This window comes from Dermochelys coriacea, chromosome 6 (assembly GCF_009764565.3).
Source record: "Dermochelys coriacea isolate rDerCor1 chromosome 6, rDerCor1.pri.v4, whole genome shotgun sequence".
Taxonomy (NCBI): Eukaryota; Metazoa; Chordata; order Testudines; family Dermochelyidae; genus Dermochelys; species Dermochelys coriacea.
The window spans coordinates 101,255,798-101,275,713 of NC_050073.1; the positions used below are offsets into that span (position 1 = coordinate 101,255,798).

General features: G+C 40.0%; 1 protein-coding gene across 2 annotated transcripts in view; it reads right to left on the reverse strand.

Annotated features, from left to right (window-relative positions):
* Window positions 1-19,916, reverse strand: part of CLMN (calmin) — a 113,179-nt gene that overhangs the window by 35,874 nt on the left and 57,389 nt on the right. For both annotated transcript variants that reach the window (XM_038407861.2, XM_043516646.1), the window contains exons 2-4: window positions 10,669-10,730; window positions 5,985-6,080; window positions 2,145-2,228 (exon numbers count right to left, since the gene is read on the reverse strand). In XM_038407861.2, coding sequence (XP_038263789.1) covers window positions 2,145-2,228; window positions 5,985-6,080; window positions 10,669-10,730 — 242 coding nt within the window. The remainder of the gene's footprint in view (window positions 1-2,144; window positions 2,229-5,984; window positions 6,081-10,668; window positions 10,731-19,916) is intronic.

Genomic DNA, 19,916 nt, shown 5'->3' on the forward strand with positions numbered 1-19,916 from the left:
TCTGCCTGACAGTCCCCCCTCACATCCTATGGAATAAGATGGAGGTTTGCCCTCCAAACCCACAGATCTTGAGATCCACCGAAAGTTATGTGCCTCCACCCCCAACCCAGGTCTCCACTGTAGCTTCCCCCTCCCCCCAATTTCTCCATCTGGAGCTGTTTCGGAGCACAGAGGAGAAAGCAAGCAAGATACTGTTGTCAGCTAGGATGGGCTTACTTGTGTATTTATTGCAAATCTGGAGAGGGATGACTTCACAAAGATGGGTCATCTCACCAGCCAGCCCTCTTTGTATCCGCAAAGCTTAAAACCCTGAAGAGAGGTCACTGAGGAGCTGCCATGGGGTCAGTGGCAAAGGAGTATACTGCAGAAACAATGTTTTCTCCCACAGCCCAGATCCTCTCTGTTCATGGAAGTGGAGGAGACGGTCTGCAGATCCAGCAGTCCTTACTGAGGCAAAATACTCATGGGCAGCAAATCCCACTAAAAGCAATAGGATTTTGCCTTAATAAGGACTACGGACTGCATGATTTGGCCTTTCACTTTCGCAACCTAGTCACATTCTGTGGTCTGCATAACGTACATTAAACACAGAAGAATTAGGGCACTGAATTTACTGTTTAAAAACAGTGTTTGTTTTAAGAAACCTGTTGTACAGGCTTCTATTATCTCACTCTTCTTGTATACACACTGATTGTCAAGAGCTCTTTCCTCTCACCCAGTTGCCCGTGATGGGATGTTAGATGGGGAGGGATCTGAGTTACTACAGAAAATTCTTTCCTGAGTATCTGGCTGGTGAATCTTGCCCATATGCTCAGGGTTTAGCTGATCACCATATTTTCCTCCAGGGCAGATTGGAAGAGGCCCTGGAGGTTTTTTGCCTTCCTCTTTAGCATGGGGCATGGGTCACTTGCTGGAGGATTCTCTGCTCCTTGAAGGCTTTAAACCACGATTTGAGGACTTCAATAGCTCAGACAGAGGCGAAAGGTTTTTCGCAGGAGTGGGTGGGTGAGATTCTGTGGCCTGCGTTGTGCAGGAGGTCAGACTAGATGATCATAATGGTCCCTTCTGACCTTAATATCTATGAATCTATAATCCTCTGAGTTCCATCACTTAATAGGAGGCCACATAATTCCATATTAATGTGCCTCATCTCATGCCTACTACTCTATGCATATAGCCACTGGAAGAGAATAACATGGGATTCAGTGTGACAAGGTGATTTCTGTTTAATTTCTTTTCTTTTCTTTTTTTTTTTAAATGAAACATATTGCACATGCTACTAATGTGTTTTTAAATATACAGAGTCTGATCCTGGTCTCAGGTCCACTACTCTAAATCTGGAGAGGAATATATTTTTCAAACCAATGGGGTTACACTAGCATAAATGACAGCAAAATTTAGCCCAATATTCAGGAGTGGGAGGTTTAGAGAAATGGCTCCTGGGCAGCAGTGGAGTGGAACAGAAGAGACACAGTATCTGGGAGGACAGAGGCACAGAACAGCAAGGTGAGTTAGGATGGTGATAGACAAGTAGCAGCTGGCTTCTAGCATAAAGTTAGCAGTTGTAAATTAGTAGCTCCACTTAAATCAGTGACATTGCACTAGTGTACAAGTGGCATGAGAAGAAAATCCGCTCTTATACTGTTTTGATTGCAAAAGTTATATATTTATTATCTAATTTTTCCAGATTTAATTTTCTCCTGCCTTGGACTCATGATCAGCTGCGGCTGCAATTTAGTAGAGAAAGACAGAACTTGTGATACTTAAAATATTTTTAATCAAAGGAAAAAAGAAAGAAGTCAATTATTACCTTCAAAGTAACTGAAATCAAGGCACTTAGAATCAATTCAGTAAAGATTACTTGAATTTCTAGTTATTTTCTTTTAATATTGGTTTCCTGATCCTTTAATCCTGTTGAACTTTTACGTTATAAAATGAAAACATAATCCTTGTTTTTTAGACTCTGTAGGTGTGCTTCTACATTTTTGTGTGGTAATTTAGCCTTGCTTTTTAAAAAAGCCACAACTTTTTTCAGTCAGTGCACTCCTCTTATGGACACGCTGCATAGAAAATTAGGTGCAATTATATTTACAATAGATACTGAGGAAAGTATGAAATTGAGACCAAGCTTTGGAAATACTTACATTACTGTCCTCCAAAAACTTCAGTGCTTTAGCTATGTTGTTCAACCGAAAAATACGATGGGTTGAGGATTTATATTCATGAAGCTAGAAAACAGAAATACACTTTGTTTTAAAATGCAGACTAGTGATGAACACTTTGGATTATTTAAACATGGAGAAACAAAGCACGGAGCTGATCACAATGGTCCCTTCTGGTCTCAGAATCTAAGAATCTCTAAGACATTGTACACGTATAAAAACCAACCACCACCGCCACTTTCCCCCACCCCCACTGTCTTCACTTCAGAGGCTGGCAAAGTGATAGAATCAGTCATGAAAAAGGTCCAGTGCACAGCTTAGTGGGTTAATCATTTAGGCTTTGTCTGCACCAGTGTTTCTCCATGACCAGTTAGTGGACTAGCGCCAGACCCTGCAATCTCCCTGACACAGTTTAGGAATGCAGTAAGCCAGTCCCCGGTATCAAAAATGTTGAAAAAAACTGGTCTACACTTTATTTTTTAACCGAGTTTATAATTAGTTAGTGGCATAACTGGTTCTAAACAGGTTTTGTCTGAACATGACATGGTTAAGACTTAGTTAATAATCATCGCAACTAACAGCATTTCACCCTTGCCCGAGACCTACGGCTTGTTTTCACTGCTAAAAAATCCTTAATTTTTACCTTGAGGTAACTAATGAGGAGGAGCTATCCCAAGGTAAAACACATGAAGCCCAGGCACGGTAGTTTTACCATGAGGTAAACAGCCAGGGGTTGACCTTGGCATGTTTATCTCATGATAAAACTAAATACCTTGTCTTCACTGTTTTTTTACCTCAGGATAGCTCACACACATCAGTTACCTCAAGGTAAAAAACCCACCTTTGTTAGCAGTGAAGCATGAAGGCAAGTCACTACCTGCCCCACGGCCTTGTATCTCCAGTTTGGTGCACTTTTTTTTTGTTATGTGGATAGACTTCTGCCTGTGTAACCAGTTTGGTCAATTCTCTTTCCTCCAGGCTACCTGTGCAATAGGACATCCCAGGATGCATTGCCACACAGGTTGCTAACGCCATTCTGTGTGCATGCCCTGAGGACCTCTATGCCCTGCTGAGTCAGTGTGAGAGAGTGGCACACATTTCCCCAGGCTGCACTAATACATACCCAGTTAGACAGGATGGTAGGTGTGGACACACAAAACTGGTGATGCACAAACTGCATCTTCATCATCTGGACCCATGGAAAAGAAGCCCTTGAGGAATTCCACCATGATTTCAACAATTTCCATCCCACCATCAACCTCAGCCTGGACCAGTCCACAAAAGAGATCCACTTCCTGGACACTACGGTGCTAATAAGCGATGGTCACATAAACACCACCTATATCGGAAACCTACTGACTGCTATTCCTACCTACATGCCTCTAGATTTCATCCAGATCACACCACACGATCCATTGTCTACCGCCAAGCTCTACGATATAACTGCATTTGCTCCAACCCCTCAGACAGAGACAAACACCTACAAGATCTCTATCATGCATTCTTACAACTACAATACTCACCTGCTGAAGTGAAGAAATAGATTGACAGAGTCAGAAGAGTACCCAGAAGACACCTACTACAGGACAGGCCCAACAAAGAAAACAACAGAATGCCACTACCCATCACCTTCAGCCCCCAACTAAAACCTCTCCAACGCATCATCAAGGATCTACAACCTATCCTGAAGGATGACTCATCACTCTCACAGATCTTGGGAGACAGGCCAGTCCCTGCTTACAGACAGCCCCCCAACCTGAAGCAAATACTCACCAGCAACTACACACCACACAACAGAACCACTAATCCAGGAACCTATCCTTGCAACAAAGCCCGTTGCCAACTCTGTCCACATATTTATTCAGGGTACACCATCATAGGGCCTAATCACATCAGCCACACTATCAGAGGCTCGTTCACCTCCACATCTACCAATGTGATATATGCCATCATGTGCCAGCAATGCCCCTCTGCCATGTACATTGGTCAAACTGGACAATCTCTACGTAAAAGAATAAATGGACACAAATCAGACATCAAGAATTATAACATTCAAAAACCAGTTGGAGAACACTTCAATCTCTCCGGTCACTCGATTACAGACCTTAGAGTGGCTATCCTTCAACAAAAAAACTTCAAAAACAGACTCCAACGAGAGACTGCTGAATTGGAGTTAATTTGCAAACTGGATACAAATTAACTTAGGCTTGAATAGAGACTGGGAGTGGATGGGTCATTACACAAAGTAAAACTATTTCCCCAAGTTATTTCTCCCCCGCACCCCACCCCCCACTGTTCCTCAGACGTTCTTGTTAACTGCTGGAAATGGCCCACCTTGATTATCAACATAAAAGGTTTTCCTCCTTCCCCCCTCCCCTTCCTGCTGGTAATAGCTCATCTTAAGTGATCACTCTCCTTACAGTGTGTATGATAAAACCCATTGTTTCATGTTCTCTGTGTGTGTATATAAATCTCCCCACTGTATTTTCCACCGAGTGCATCCGATGAAGTGAGCTGTAGCTCATGAAAGCTTATGCTCAAATAAATTTGTTAGTCTCTAAAGTCCCACAAGTACTCCTTTTCTTTTTACAAACTGCAGTGTGCAGACAACTCTCATGCTTCTATACCCAATTCAGATGGAAGTTTCACCAGCCGATTATGAGAACACAATTACATCTGTAATGTGGAGCGGATCATGGGGCCAATTTCTACTCTCACTTACAGAGCAGGGTTACATCCACATAAGGGGGCAAACCTGGTACTTAGCAAGTATGAACAAAAAGACCTACCAAGCAGTTAAAATGGGCAGAGGATTATCATCTGTTATTGAATAGAGACTGGGAGTGGATGGGTCTTTGCACAAAGTAAAACTATTTCCCCATATTTTATTCCCCCCCCCCATTCCCCACTGTTCCTCAGATGTTCTTGTCAACTGCTGGAAATGGCCCACCTTGATTATCACTACAAAAGGTCCCCCCACTCCCGCTCTCCTGCTGGTAATAGCTCACCTTAAGTGATCACTTTCTTGTTACAGTGTGTATGGTAACACCCATTGTTTCATGTTCTCTATGTATATAAATCTCCCCACTGTATTTTCCACTGAATGCAGCCGATGAAGTGAGCTGTAGCTCACGAAAGCTTATGCGCAAATAAATTTGTTCCTCTCTAAGGTGCCACAAGTACTCCTTTTCTTTTTGCGAATACAGACTAACACGGTTGCTACTCTGAAACCATCTGTTATTGATTGCTCATGTCTGTAGCAGATGTTTCTATTTTCCAGGCGCTGGGAACTTTGTACACAGTTTTTCAAGGGAATAAATGCCAGCAAGGTCAAAATCTGGAAACACATAGCTCCACATACTAGACAGATTGAACTAATCTGAACCAAGGTATCAGGGCTGAAACCAAGGGCTACTTCAGAAAATAAATCACATGCATTAAGCCACAGATCTTTTAGTTTAGTAAAATCTACAAAAAAATAAAACCGTAATTTATAAATAAAAAAATACAGCTCTACCAAAAATACTTTGCCCCTTCCACAGTACCCTCCATTTGAAGAGGATCTCAAGACACTTTACAAACATTAATAAAAGCTTCACAAAATTCCCATGAGGTAAAGGAGTTTATGCTGGTCCCTTACCAGTGGGGGTAAGTTAGACCACAGGAGGCCAACCGACAGATAAGGGAACTGTATTGGGCTTACAGATGTGACCCTCTTCCCCGCTCTGCTGTGTGAGAATCTGGCCTATTATACGTTCACACATGTACCCACACAAGGATAATTCCATATTATGAACAAGTTTTTCACCCTCGTATACATACCAGATTTTGCCCAGACAGGACCTCCAGCAAAGCCATCAAGATTTTCCCATCTTGAATATCAACAAACAAATCTTTCACTTCCAGAGGAGGATTGCACTGTGAGGAAAGGAAGCAGTGTTACCTGGACAGTGCTGGATAATCTTTTAAGAGCAGCACTTAGTAAATCCTCATTATTTTTGAAGGAAATATGTGGCTCTTTACAAAACAGGGATGGTTCTTCTTCTTTACTATTTGTATTATTGTAGCACAAGGAGGCTTCTTATAGAATCACAGAATCGTAGGACTGGAAGGGACCTCAAGAGTCATCTAGTCCAGTCCCCTGCATTCAAGGCAGGACTAAGCATTATCCATCCCTGACAAGTGTTTGTCTAACCTGCCCTTAAAAAACTCCAATGATGGAGATCCCACAACCTCTCTAAGCAATTTATTCCAGTGCTTAACTACTCTCACAATTAGGAAGTTTTTCCTAATGCCCAATCTAAACAGTCCTGAAGCCCATTGCTTCTTGTCCTATCCTGAGAGCTTAACGAGAACAATTTTTCTCCCTCCTCCTTGTAAAAACCTTTTACGTACTTAAAACTGTTACCATGTCTCAGTCTTCTCTTCTCCAGACTAAACAAACCCAATTTTTTCAATCTTCCCTCATAGGTCATGTTTTCTAGACCTTTAATCATTTTTGTTGCTCTTCTCTGGACTTTCTCCAATTTGTCCACATCTTTCCTGAAATGTGGCACCCAGACCTGAACACAATATTCCAGTTGAGTCCTAATCAGCGCAGAGTAAAGCAGAAGAATTACTTCTTGTGTCTTACTTACAACACTCTTGCTAATACATCCCAGAATGATGTCTGCTTTTTCTGCAACAGTGTTACACTGCTGACTCAGATTTAGCTTGTGATCCACTATGACCTCCAGATCCCTTTCCAAAGTACTCCAACCTAGCCAGACATTTCCCATTTTGTATGTGTCCAACTGCTTGTTCCTTCCTAAGTGGAGTGCTTTACATTTGCCCTTATTGAATTTCATCCTATTTACTTCAGACCAGTTCTTCAGTTTGTCCAGATCATTTTGAATTTTAATCCTCTCCTCCAAAGCACTTGCAACCACTCCCAGCTTGATATCGTCTGCAAACTTATAAATATGATATATTTCTATCCACTGTGGGCTCTACTCTGAAGTTCTTCCTTCACTTCTCAATCAAAACTCTTATTAGCATCTATGGAAGTTTTGCCCAAGTAAGGACTGAGCTAAAACTGAGAGCCAGATTCTGATCTCATTACACCACTATGTTGGAGTCAATAGAGTTATTCCAGATTTACATCAGTGTAACAGAGACCAGACTCTAGCCATATAGACTTCTGGGCTCGGCCATATGTAAGTACTGGCTAAACCAAGAGCCAGATTCTGATCTCTTATGCCAGTGTCACTCTAATAGTCATCAGTGCTGTTACTCCTGCTTCACCTTGGTATAAGGAAGATTACAGTCCAGGCCAATGACAGTATTAGGTTGCTTATGCTGTAAAGTTTCCCTTGGTGCCATTATATTTCCAAGTATACGGAATATATTTAAAATGACATGGCAACTTCCTATATAGCAGCTCTCCTTTTCCTGCAAAGCCCTCCGAAGGGAACCAGCTATTCCGCCCACAGAGGTGTCTTATGATGTGTGCACTGTGAGGCACACAGCTAAATCTGCTCACTCCTTCAGAGTCAGTCCCAGCTACAGAAATTACCCTCCGTTTGGGCGTCACTTGCTCATTCATCCCTAAGGAACCACTTCTTTACTTCTTTGGTTGGCCTGCATACTACTGTTTGATTAAGCATGGCTTCTGGCAATTTGGAACTGGGCCTTTTTGTGAATAGTCTTCCTCCCATGCAGCCAAAAAATATTATTCAACTCTACCCATGGGTCAGAGAAAGATATTAGTTTTTAAAGCAATAACCCACTTTGAACCAAAACTTTCTTTTATAACTTCCAACACAAGAAGGACCGAAATCTGCAATGTGCGGAGCATCCACAACTCCTCCACTACGGGGGTTGAGAGTAACCAGCTGCTCCCAAAACTGGGCACATACCAAGGGAAGCAGTGGGGGGAAAAATGTTTAACTGGCTTCAAGACTGAGCTTGCTAAGTTTATGGAGGGGATGGTACGATGAGACTGATTACAATGGCATATAGCCGATCTGCAACTGATAGCAGTGAATATCTCCAACGGCTAGTGATGGGACACTAGATGGGAAGGGCTCTGAGTTACTACAGAGAATTCTTTCCCAGGTGACTAGCTGGTGGGTCTTGCCCACATGCGCAGGGTCTAACTGATCACCATAGTTGGGGCTGGGAAGGAATTTTTCCCTGAGTCAGATTTTTCAGAGAACTTGTTGGTTTTTTTGCCTTCCTCTGCAACATTGCTCATGGGTCACTTGCAGGTTTAAACTAGTGTAGATGGTGGGTTTTCTGTAACAAAGTCTTTAAACCATGATTTCAGGACTTTAGTAACTCAGCCAGAGGTTAGGGGTCTGGAGTGGTAGGATGAGGTTCTGTGGCCTGCAATGTGCAGGAGGTCAGACAAGATGATCATGATGGTCCCTTCTGACCTTAAAGTCTATGAATCTGCACTGTGGAAAATAAGGATACACCAAGTCACAAAAGACACTTGAAAGAAGTTTTTTGTATCTGTAAAGGCAAAGCAACAAAATATTCATCCTTTAGTGATAATCCTAGTTTCAGGAAATCTCACCATCATCATGAAGTGTTCTGGCAATGCTATCGTTCAGTTCAATATGTTTACTTTGACAGTTTCAGCAAATCTAGCATCATCAACAGCAGACATTGGCTGTTGTCAAAGAGCATTTTGCTATGTTGCAGCAGGGGAGAAAAAAATTGTAAGTAATCCAGAGAAAACACTCCACATGCCTAAGACTTCATGCGCTTGGTATGGCAGAATTAACAGCACCCTGCAGCCTTTTCATGATCTAATTCCTTTTGTAAATTAAAGAACTTTTTCAGAAGCCAGATGCTCAGCAAGCATTTCTGACAGCCTTCAAATTGCAGTTAGTTTAAACTCCTAAAGTCTAATTCACAAAGGAATTACACATTTTCTATTTATAATGTGGATTGTTCCCAAAAATCTTTCAGTCAAAACATCACTGCTAATATTATTCTGTATTTCCAATGAGATTTAAGAAGATCCTTTCATTTCTTCAGTAACATATATTGCAAAACTCTTAAAAAATAATATACTTAGTGACTTTTATCTGAAAACTCTTTACAAATCACAAACCTACACCACCATTGAAATGCAGCTACCTCTGTCAGGAATTGTGGCAGCTAGACCAAAAACTGTACAAAAATACAGCACAATCCCACACTTCCTGAAGTTTGGCCATTGACTCAATGGGAATAGGATTAGCCCCCTCAGATAGATTCTTCAGGGCAAAGACTTAGTTGTGTGTCTTGTGCTGCACTGAGCACACTGTTGCCACATCAGTAATAATAAATTCCTTTTCTGCAACCTTCCCACATTGAATAGCACTTACTCCTGAGAGTAGTCTGACTCTCAATGAGACTACTTAAGTAAGAAACTACTATTCAATGTGAGTAGGAATTGCAGAATCAGATCCAAAGCACAGTGTGTGTGTGGGGCGGGGGACACAGAGGAGATTGAGACAAAGGGCTAATTATGAAAAATAGCATGGATCTTTAATATCTACAGAGCGCAGAAAACTCATTTTAAGGTCTCATCTTACCAACCCACAAATAATAAAATATGAGGAACTTAAATTATCAACCTGAGATGAAGGGTTGAGCCATGTTCCAAGGAATGCATGTATCTTAAACCTGGCATTTAGAACTCTGATTTGCTAATCCAATTTGAAAAGGACACTGTCAAATTCCTATTATGTATTTCCCAATGTGATGCCCAGAGCAACCAAACCACACACATTTATTTCTCCATTATTTCTTTAGATTTAAAAAGACAATAAAAATCTTCCACGAAGAAATTTCCGTGTGCCCTAACGCTAACAATTAATTACATTTAATCACATAATGACCACCCCGCAGCATTAAATAATCAGACACATATAACAAATACACTCAGTCAGCCAATGAATCAAAGCACTAGAAAAGTGCCTTTTACTCACACAGGAACATGCCCTCAACCTTCCCCACAAAATAAAGAAAAATTTCAACTTTGGTATTTATTTTCTTTTAAAATCAGAATAATCCTGAATTTCCAGAGTCTTTAACCTGACACTTTTTAAACTCTTTTTGCACTGTGTTGTTCTTACATATCAGTATACAGCCAGTTTCCACTTTTCCTTCGCACCACAGATGTGTAATTTTAGCTTTAACTCTTCTTTTGTTGACAACCATTTTCTTTTCTGGAGAATCATTCTTTTCAGGGCTCCAGTATAGTATAACCTAAGGAACCAGTCCAGCAAAAGGAATGTAGTAGGATCAGGCCTATATTTTATAGAGGCACATGCTATCCTAAAACTCTTTACAGTAACAGCATATATAAATAACACCAGAAGGTACATGAAATCAAGAAATATGCCTGGGTAAGGCAGAAGTTACGTTTTCAGCAGACAGGTGTGTATATATCTTAGCATGGAGATATTTATGGAAGATATATAAACAGTTTTTATTTTTACAAATGGACAAAAGTATTTGTGGGCCTTACCTTCTCCAAATGTAGATTTATCCACCTGGTAAAGGTTCTCTTCTGCACATTTTCCCTCTCCACTACAAATAAGAAAGTAGGTGATTTATTGTTCAGAAGAGGAAAAATTCACAGCAGTTTCTAATACATTAAAAAATAATAAGCAAACCCCATATAATAAAGAAGTTGTGTGGCCAGTGGATCACACACAGTACTGTGAGTCAGGAGACCTTAGTTTGATTCCTGGCTCTGACATGCGGTATGTCTACACTTTGAGTTGGGGGTGTAATTCCCAGCTCAAGGAGGCATACCTATGCTAGCTCTGATCCAAATAGCGTGCTAAAAATAGTGTCACTACAGTAGCATGAGAGGTCAGCCGCTGTGAAAACAGAACCATTTGAGACAGTAGGCACGTACATAAGAAAGCTACCCCTCTTAGGGTGACTAGACAGCAAATGTGAAAAATTGGGACGGGGGTGAGGATTAACAGGAGCCTATATAAGAAAAAGACCCAAAAATCAGGACTGTCCCTATAAAATCGGGACATCTGGTCATCCTAATCCCTCTTGCCATTCAGAATGAATCCCATGGACTCGGCATGTGACCCTGGGCAAACCACTTACGCCTACATTTCAAAGCATATGGGTGCAAAACCACATAGACCCAGATTCTAGCAGCTGATTCATAAAGGAAAACCCTTCTGTGTGCACAGAGCTCCATTCCAGTTAACAGGGCTCTGCACAAGCACAGTTCCACTCACACAGATCAACTTGTAGGATAATCAGGACCTGGACACACTCAGGGTGGCATATGCCTCAAGGTGTCTGCATGTGCAATTTGAAAATAATAGTATAAAAACCTCGCTCTGTCTCCCCATCAATAAAAAGTGTAAGGATAATTATATTTAGATCTATGGATGAAAAACACCACAGCCTCTGATGATGATGATGATTGATGATGTATTTTTCTATTATTGCCATGATGAGATGTTGCCTGCTGCTGGAAGTACAATGTCAGCCTAAAATGGGTACAGTGAATATAGGTTGTCTAGACACTTTATATGAATGACAAATGGGAGTTGTTGACATGGTTCCAAGATGGGGAATATTGCAGTTTCTCTCCATTTTAAGCTTTCATGCCTGGGGTTAAGTGAAAGACTAGCCATTGCTACTTCAGTTATGAGTTAAACGGATTTAAAAATAAGAATACATGCAACTGCTATGAAGAGGTAATTTTTGGTTTTCGTGAATGAAAGAATTAGAATGAAACCTTTTCCCCTTTAAATATACTTTAGAGACAGACTTTTGGCTAAGATCTACTGTAGTATGAGTTTATTATCTGACATTGGGATACTAAATCCTGCATTCACTGAGAGATGGTCTTGATTACCTAACAAGTGTTTTCCATTCTAAATACTAGAAGACTACGTAGTCTGTATGTTATTAACTTTAAATATTTAAAACCTAAATTAACAACATGAACTAAATCTATTTCCATTAGGATAAAAGCAAATTTTAGTGGCTAAATTTAGCAGGAATAAAGATAAAGAGCCAGCTGGTGTGAATCAACATAGCACCATTGGCTTTAGCTGAGCTATACTAATTGACATCAGCCCTGGGTCTGGCCAAAAACTAGTAGTAGTAGTAGCAGCAGAACCTAGCAGCCCGAGCCATGGACCAGGACACCATTGTGCTAAGCAATGTAGAAACAGAACAAAATGATGGTCCTTGCCCCATCTTATAATTTAAGTATAAAACCAGAGACAACAGATGGGGGAGTATAAAGAAACAATGAGACAATATCGGTCACCATGATAGGCTGTGGTATGAGTTTCATTATAAAAAGTTTGATTTACACATTTTTTAGGGAAATGTTCCCATCTTGATTTATGCCATTGGATAAGACTCATCTTCCTAACCTCCGAGCTATTGTATTTTGCATCAAAATGCCAACTTCCCTCAAAGAATTAATTACTATTTGTATTGTGATAGCACTGACAGGCTCCAAATAGGATTAGTGTCCCATTATGTTAGGCGCTGTATAAGTACTTAGGAAGACACAGTCCTCGCCACAAAAAGAATTTACATCCTAATGTAAAAGGACTCAGCAAATGGTACATTTCCATATTGAACTAAAGGAACAGCATAAAAAAAAGTTATACTTTTGCCTGATTTCTATTTACCTACTATTATAAAAAGTAACACCTACATTTCATTTAACTGAAAGAGATTAAAGAGAAAATATTTTCATTTCAGACATACCGTTATTCTCAAGTGGTTCTCAGCTTTCACTTAAATTAAGGAAATTTGACAACTTGCTAACAAAAATGCCATATTAAAACTAGTTATGCTGTGTTTCAACTTACTTGAAGAGCATATCACAAATGTATTCAAATTATTTTATTTCTTTAGGAATAAGAAAATAATAGCTAACTTACCTCCTGGGTAATCATGTCCTGTAGAAGTCTGAATTGTTATTATTGGTCAGCCTAATTATGAGTTAAGAAATAGCTTTCGTAAATCACATTTCAATAATGAGCTTTTTGATCATTTTAATTCAAGGGTCAGCAACCTCTAATGATACATACATTTGTTTTATTTTGATGTATAGGAATTGAGCTTTCAGTGAATTGTATCTGTCACTGCCAGCCATTCAAGCCTTTTAAATCAGCTTATTTCTGTAAAATCTGATTTTATGTAGGACTGAATAAAAGAAATTCATTACCCTTTAAGTGCTTTAGAAATCACAAAAAATGCCAAACTAATTATTGCTATTGGCTTTTTTTCCCCAAAAAATATTTCAGAAAGTATGTGCACAGATTTTAAACAACTCCTTACACATGAAACTGAAAGGTCACATTTATGGATTTAGAATATCAATAAAAAAGTATCATTTATTACCTGCAGATCTCAATATAAAGTAGGGACAATGGCACATGCTTCCAGTGCCTTCCCAGCCTTTTGACAGCTAGTCAAGCTCCAGAAATGGCATTATATATGGTCAGGAAAATTAGTCAACCCAGGCTATGTGCTGTCTGTCCTACATAGCGAGGGATGTGTATCTTTTTGGTTTAGAAAAGGACTGGAGATATCAGGAGACTAGATTAGTATTTTTCAATTCTAATTAGGAAGACAACACTGTCAGAACAGTATTCCAGAATTTCTGCCCCAGGTAGTCCAGAAGCATACAAAAAGTCAGGGATGGGAAAGGATGGGAGAAGGGAAGTTAACATTTTCTAACTCAGAAGAGGTTTCATTTAGGTCAGTTTCTATTTTATCCCAATCAGTTTGTGGGTCACTATTTCTAGGGTAAATAGAAGATATTCTGCAGGCTATATGTTACAAATGGGTACCTGCAAAAGTGAGTATGGTATACACCTAATTTAGCTATATAAATCCTGTGATGCATGCAAGTCTGGGTTGCACATATACATGCAGGTGTGTGCACACAAATCAAGCTCATACATCAGATGATTTACATACTTAGGCATGCTCATGCTTTTGCCCACAACCATATGAAAATTTAGGACATAATTTCTACAGAGAATAATCAATGGGCACAGAACTGCTACGAGGAAGAACAATGACCCTGACAGAGACACACTAATCGCCTATGTGATATTCCAGTGCTACAGCGTAGCAGTAATTGGACTGGGAAAAGAATATAACAGCTTATGCAGTCCATATGCTGATCTGGAGAATTAATGGGGGAAAGTTCCATGCAGGTATTTACGGACATGTGCCTTAGCTGTTTTTCCCCTCTAGTTTTGTGGACCTCCCAGTTTTGGTGCAACCTCCCCTCTCTACGAGCCTTCTTCATTTGCGAGGGTTGTAGAGACTCTATAAACTTTATACAGTTTCCATAAATAAAATGGAATCTTTTTTCTTTGCACCTACCATTGCGTAAAGGTGCAGAAAATCAGTCAAGTCTAAGATTTCTGCCCTGATGTATACAGTTTACTGAAATTGTGCTGGGTTTACTGGGCAACTAGAGAGCAATAACAGTATTATAAAAGAATAATTACACACACCATATGGCCAGCCTGCACACAAATCGAGTGCAAATGCTGGAAAGGAAGAATGCGTGCTGTGAGGGCTGAATTTAGGGACATAATGTTAGATGGTAGTAAAGCTATAGCATTCTGGTTTTGGTTTAACATTTGAGTTTCAGGGGTCAAGCTCAGCTTTGACCTTATCATAAAAGACAAACAAAAATTCAAGATATGAAACTTTGACCCTCACAAGGCAGTGCCTGTGTTTTCAGAGAGCCAAATCTTGAGTCCTTTCTCAGGCAAGACTTCTATTCACCTCAATGGGAAATGTGCCCAAATGAGTACTGATAGACAAATGCTGTACTCTAATCCATGTCCCAGTCCACAGACTCAGTGCAAATATTATGTGCAATAACTGAAAGGGAAGGAAAGTCCCTAGAGGCCACAGAGAATCAGTGGCGTTATTGCAACCTTGGGAATTCCTCCCTGGCCTACAGTTACATCCTAGAGGATGGCAGGAATTGGATCAGAGATATTAAGTGTTGTATCTCCTGCTACTAAGAGCCAGAAAACACATGCTACTATGGTGATATCTGTCAAACAGATTGCCATCTTCCTTTTGCTAAACTGCATTCTGGGGTTTAAATCTTGATTCCTACTGGAATCAATCAATCAATCAATCAATCAATGCAATTTTTCTGGTTCCCCTTGTCTGTTAATGGCACCGCCCCCATCCCCATCTAGGATTCAAGCCTTGAATCTATTCCTGTACTAATGTTTGAGGCCACTACTTTCTCCTCCTTCAAATCCCTCTTCAGAATCCATCTGTGCTATGATGCCTACAAGAAATTCGCCCACTAATGGTGGAAAGTGGAGATAGCTGTTTTGATTTGTTTTAAAGTCTTCTTTCTTCTGTGTGGTAAAGCCAGCTATCAACAGTCCTTTGATACATGGTATCAATGGGCTGGGCACATTGATGAGTTGTGAAACATGGAGAAATACCAGACCCTCTGATTTGAGAGCTAAAAGTTTTTAGATGTAATTAAAAATCGTATTCGTCTATAAGACTAATTACATGTCCAATTGTAAATTAGGAAGCCCATAGGACCAAGTGAGAAAGTCACTAAGAACAGGATTGATGGCACCAATCAGCCATCAGGTGACAACAACTTTTAATAACTACCGATCTGAGCTGTAGCTGAATCAGCAAACTAGAGGTGAAAGAATCCCACTATTGGTCTCCTGAACCACCCACTTCCCCAAGCTCTGCTCAGGTATACTTTCATTTTGTGGATTTTATACTGTTTCAAGTGGGAAATAAAATGAAAAATGCAAATGGCTGTGCTAATGCAAGAGGCTTTGTTTTTGTCTGTATAAACAGAGAATACCCTACACAAGAAGGTCTGGTTAAGAGGGCTGTGGGAGCTTTACCTTTAATGGATTTAAGGTAGAGTTGTAACATGTTGTTAATATGCTCTAGTTGCATATATTTAATTTCCTTTGGGTTTTTTTGTTTTGTTTTTTTTTTGAATGGCAGCATCGTGACCATGGATTGACATCATGTCATGACCTGGCCTTAATTATTTTCATCCTAATGGCATATTTTAATATAATATGAACTCTCCATTCAGGTGAAGTAGTCAGGGATGGGGTGATGGCTGTATACGCCCACAACACTGAATCCCACTCACCCTCAGCAGCTATTTCTGTTTCTTTGAAACTCTTTTCTTTCCTGTGTTTTGTAATGTCTGTGAGTGAACTTCCAACTAAGACCTGGCTTCAGTAAACTTCCCCTGTGCAGAGCAGGCAGCACACCTGACTCCTAACTTGTTACACCCCTTGCAGTTCTAATCTAGAGCTTCTTTCCATGTTTTGTCATCTGGGCAAATGAGAACTAGAAGCAACACTTAAAGTGGTCTGCAAAAAGCATATGTATGGGGGGAACTGATCTTGATCTGGGAGCAGCAGCCTAGGTAAGGCCGTGCTTAAAATCCCAGAGACATGGCTCAATTTTTTAAAAATATTGTGTCGATTCTGCAACGCCTTCCTGCACATGCACATACCCCCACACACTTTAAGTATTGACTCGGATTATCGTTTGTCTAGGTGGTGGTGTTTTACAATGACGCTTTGTGGAACTAAAATGCATGTGCAAGAACTAGGAGATTGGTGTGGGAAGGATCCATGAAAAAGTAGCTTTTCAGAAACGATTTAAAGGAAAAGAGAAGGAGGGAACATGGAGAGTGGAAGATTGATAATAGCTGTACAAGGCACCATGAAAGAAGTTACAAAGGCAATTGTGGGAGGAGCTGATGAAAGGAGCGATGAAGAAAGATTGGATAAGGGGAGGGTAAAGCAGCAACTAGGCCTAGGATTATTACATTTATTTTCCCTTGTGATCCAATCACATTTGAACTCCTGCTCTTGAGCTACAGATTATTGCACTAACGCACTGGCACTCTCTACCTCTGGATTGCAGCTCTGTTATATATCGTCTTTAAAATCGCTGTCAACAACTAACTCACATGACAATATATAGGTAAAATTCTCCTCTTCAATCTGCTTGGTGGAGTCCAACCCTAATATTCTGCCCTCCTTCAATGTGTAGCTCTCTCACGGACATGAACAGCAGCTCCATGTACAGTATGTAGGAGTGCAGATTTGAGCAGCGGAGCCAAAACCCCAGGGGAGAGTTTTATTCAAACTGCCCACAGAATTCATTTTTATAGGCTTCAAAATTCCTGAGAATTGTATTTTTTGTGTGTGTGCTAGAGAACTCACAACCGCTTAAAGCATTAATATCAATTTTTTTTTTTGAAATACATCTGAGCTAGAAACTTTTTCAGCTTGATGAGATTTGGAGCACATGAAATATTAAATCCCTAAAACTACAGGTTTATAAAGGAAACATTAACTTCAGCATATAAATGTAGAAACCAATCTCAAATTACCTACTCTGAAATAGTGCCACTGAACTTCCAGATGAAGTCGTTAAATTAATTGTTTGTTGAAAATGACCCACTTACGGGGCTACTTATTAAACTTCTATGGCAGGTGTTGAACATTTGAGGTTCTTTTGTTTCAAGGAAAGTTGCAGAGTTAAAACCTTATTGCAGAAATTCTTAATGCTCAGGCTGGTATTACTGTCGTACAGAGTACAGACACCCAGAGGTCTCACACAGCACCAGATTTTCATTATATGACAGTACGTTTTTTAGACAGAGTGCAGTTTTTGGTTAGGGCCGAATTTGCAAATCAATAATCAAACATTTCTTTCAGCTGCTGAAGGATGAATCTGAGATTCCCAGGCAATTTTACTTCACATTTTTGTAGCCCTCAGTATGTCTGAGGCTCATATCTTCTCACCAGCTCCCATGAAATAGCACTGCACGCGCCTTTGGAGGACAAAGCTAAACTCTTCTACTCCAGGATCCCCCTGAACTTTTTCTACCTATTCAAAGATATGGGTCCTGATTCTCCTATCACTTACTCCAGAGTAGATGAGGAGTAGTTCAACTGAAGGCAATGGAATTATGGTCAGTGTATATGAATGCTCATTCAGGCCCATGCTGTACATTCACCAGGGAGAAACTTATTACCCCCAACTTCTGATAGCTAAAACAATGGCACTGGACCCACCTCAGCCTAAACACTTCTATTCTACTGTCCCATGAGGCAATAGGCTTCATTTCACTTTCCCTCCTGTTCACACCTCTATGCCTCCTTGCATGGACATACATTCCAACATCTGTATACAAAACCACCACCTGCTCTTCATTCAAAGCTCACCTAAACTCACTTTCAGTGCCATGAGTTTAAAAAGATTACAAAAACTTCAAGATGTTCACTGTAAACTCTTCAGAGCAGGGACATGTCTTTAATTTGTTCTGCAAAGCACAGATCACATTTATGGACTCTGAAAAATATATATATTTATACCATCACATGGGGGGGAAAAAATCTTTTAGCTGACCAAGGTTGTAGACACACACTAAAACCTGAAATGTAATAAGATACCCTCCTGAATATTGTGCATCAGCTCTCTGAGAAGGAACGCAGTGACAGCCATGTTGAAAATTGAACAAGTGGAGACAAAGCAGTGAAATCAGAGAGGCTATCTGAACAGAAGGATAACAAAAAGACAAAAAGCTGAATATTGAAGTGGCTTGGGTTAAATAAAGCATTTTAAAAGAAACTCTGCTCTCTTAATCAAGCACGATACTGATGGGCTTTCAAATCCCAGACCTTAATAAAAGCAAGCCACAAATTTAAGAAGGAAAAAAGAACTGCTGATGAAAAAAAAATTAGGGACATTTCTCTTGACATTAAAAGACAGTTGAGAATTACTCTGCGTGCTTATATTTGCTACAGCTCTTATCTTAGCAAAACAGATGAAATTAACATTGTGACTAGATGCATTTTTATATATAAATACACACTATAAATGATACAGTTCAATAATATGAGCGAGAGCATGTGTGTGCCCTGCATGTATCTGATATGATTAAATACATAAAACTACATGACAGCTTTCTGAGGTGAATTTCAGATGTTAGTACGAAGCCCAGATTTAAAAGCAGAATTTGTTTGACCTCTTTTGCCTAGAGCAGTAGTTTCAAGAGACGATGCAAGGTCTATGGGACGATTGCCAAAGAGGCATAAAATATAGCTAGGTCTTTGCCTTTTGTGTGTAGGAATCCTGTGCTCAAGAAACTGCAGTTCTGTTTTTTGGCCACACAGTAAGTCAGGTAAAGAAAAGTACCCACAGGATGGGAGTGATACGGAGTTTTTCATTATGAAAGACAGCAGAAACAAAAAGCATCACCCAGCTGATATATAAGGCAGATAAAAGATTTATGCTACAACTCTGAACCACAACATCCCAACACCAGAGGAAATGTACAGAAATGAAAGGAGCAAGCAAAGCAAAGTCAAGTTATGGATGTACACTACTGGAGGTCCAGTATTAAAAGCTGGCTGTCTAAATTCATTAATTGCCTAGGTCCCCGACCTGGAACTGCCACTGCTAATATGCTCGATCAACAAATTTAAGGAAGAGGCTTCAAAGCTATGACTGCACTCCATGATGGCTGAGCCACATAATTACAGTGGGTTTCTGCTGCCTCTTGAACTGAGTTTAATGGCCTTACTCAAAACTACTAAACAGTTCAGAGGGAGGAGAAAAAGCATGAAGACAAATGAACATTAAAAGCATGTAAAAGTACATGCAATTCTAAAATAAAAGCTTGAGAGATTTACTGAGATTAGTATTAACTGG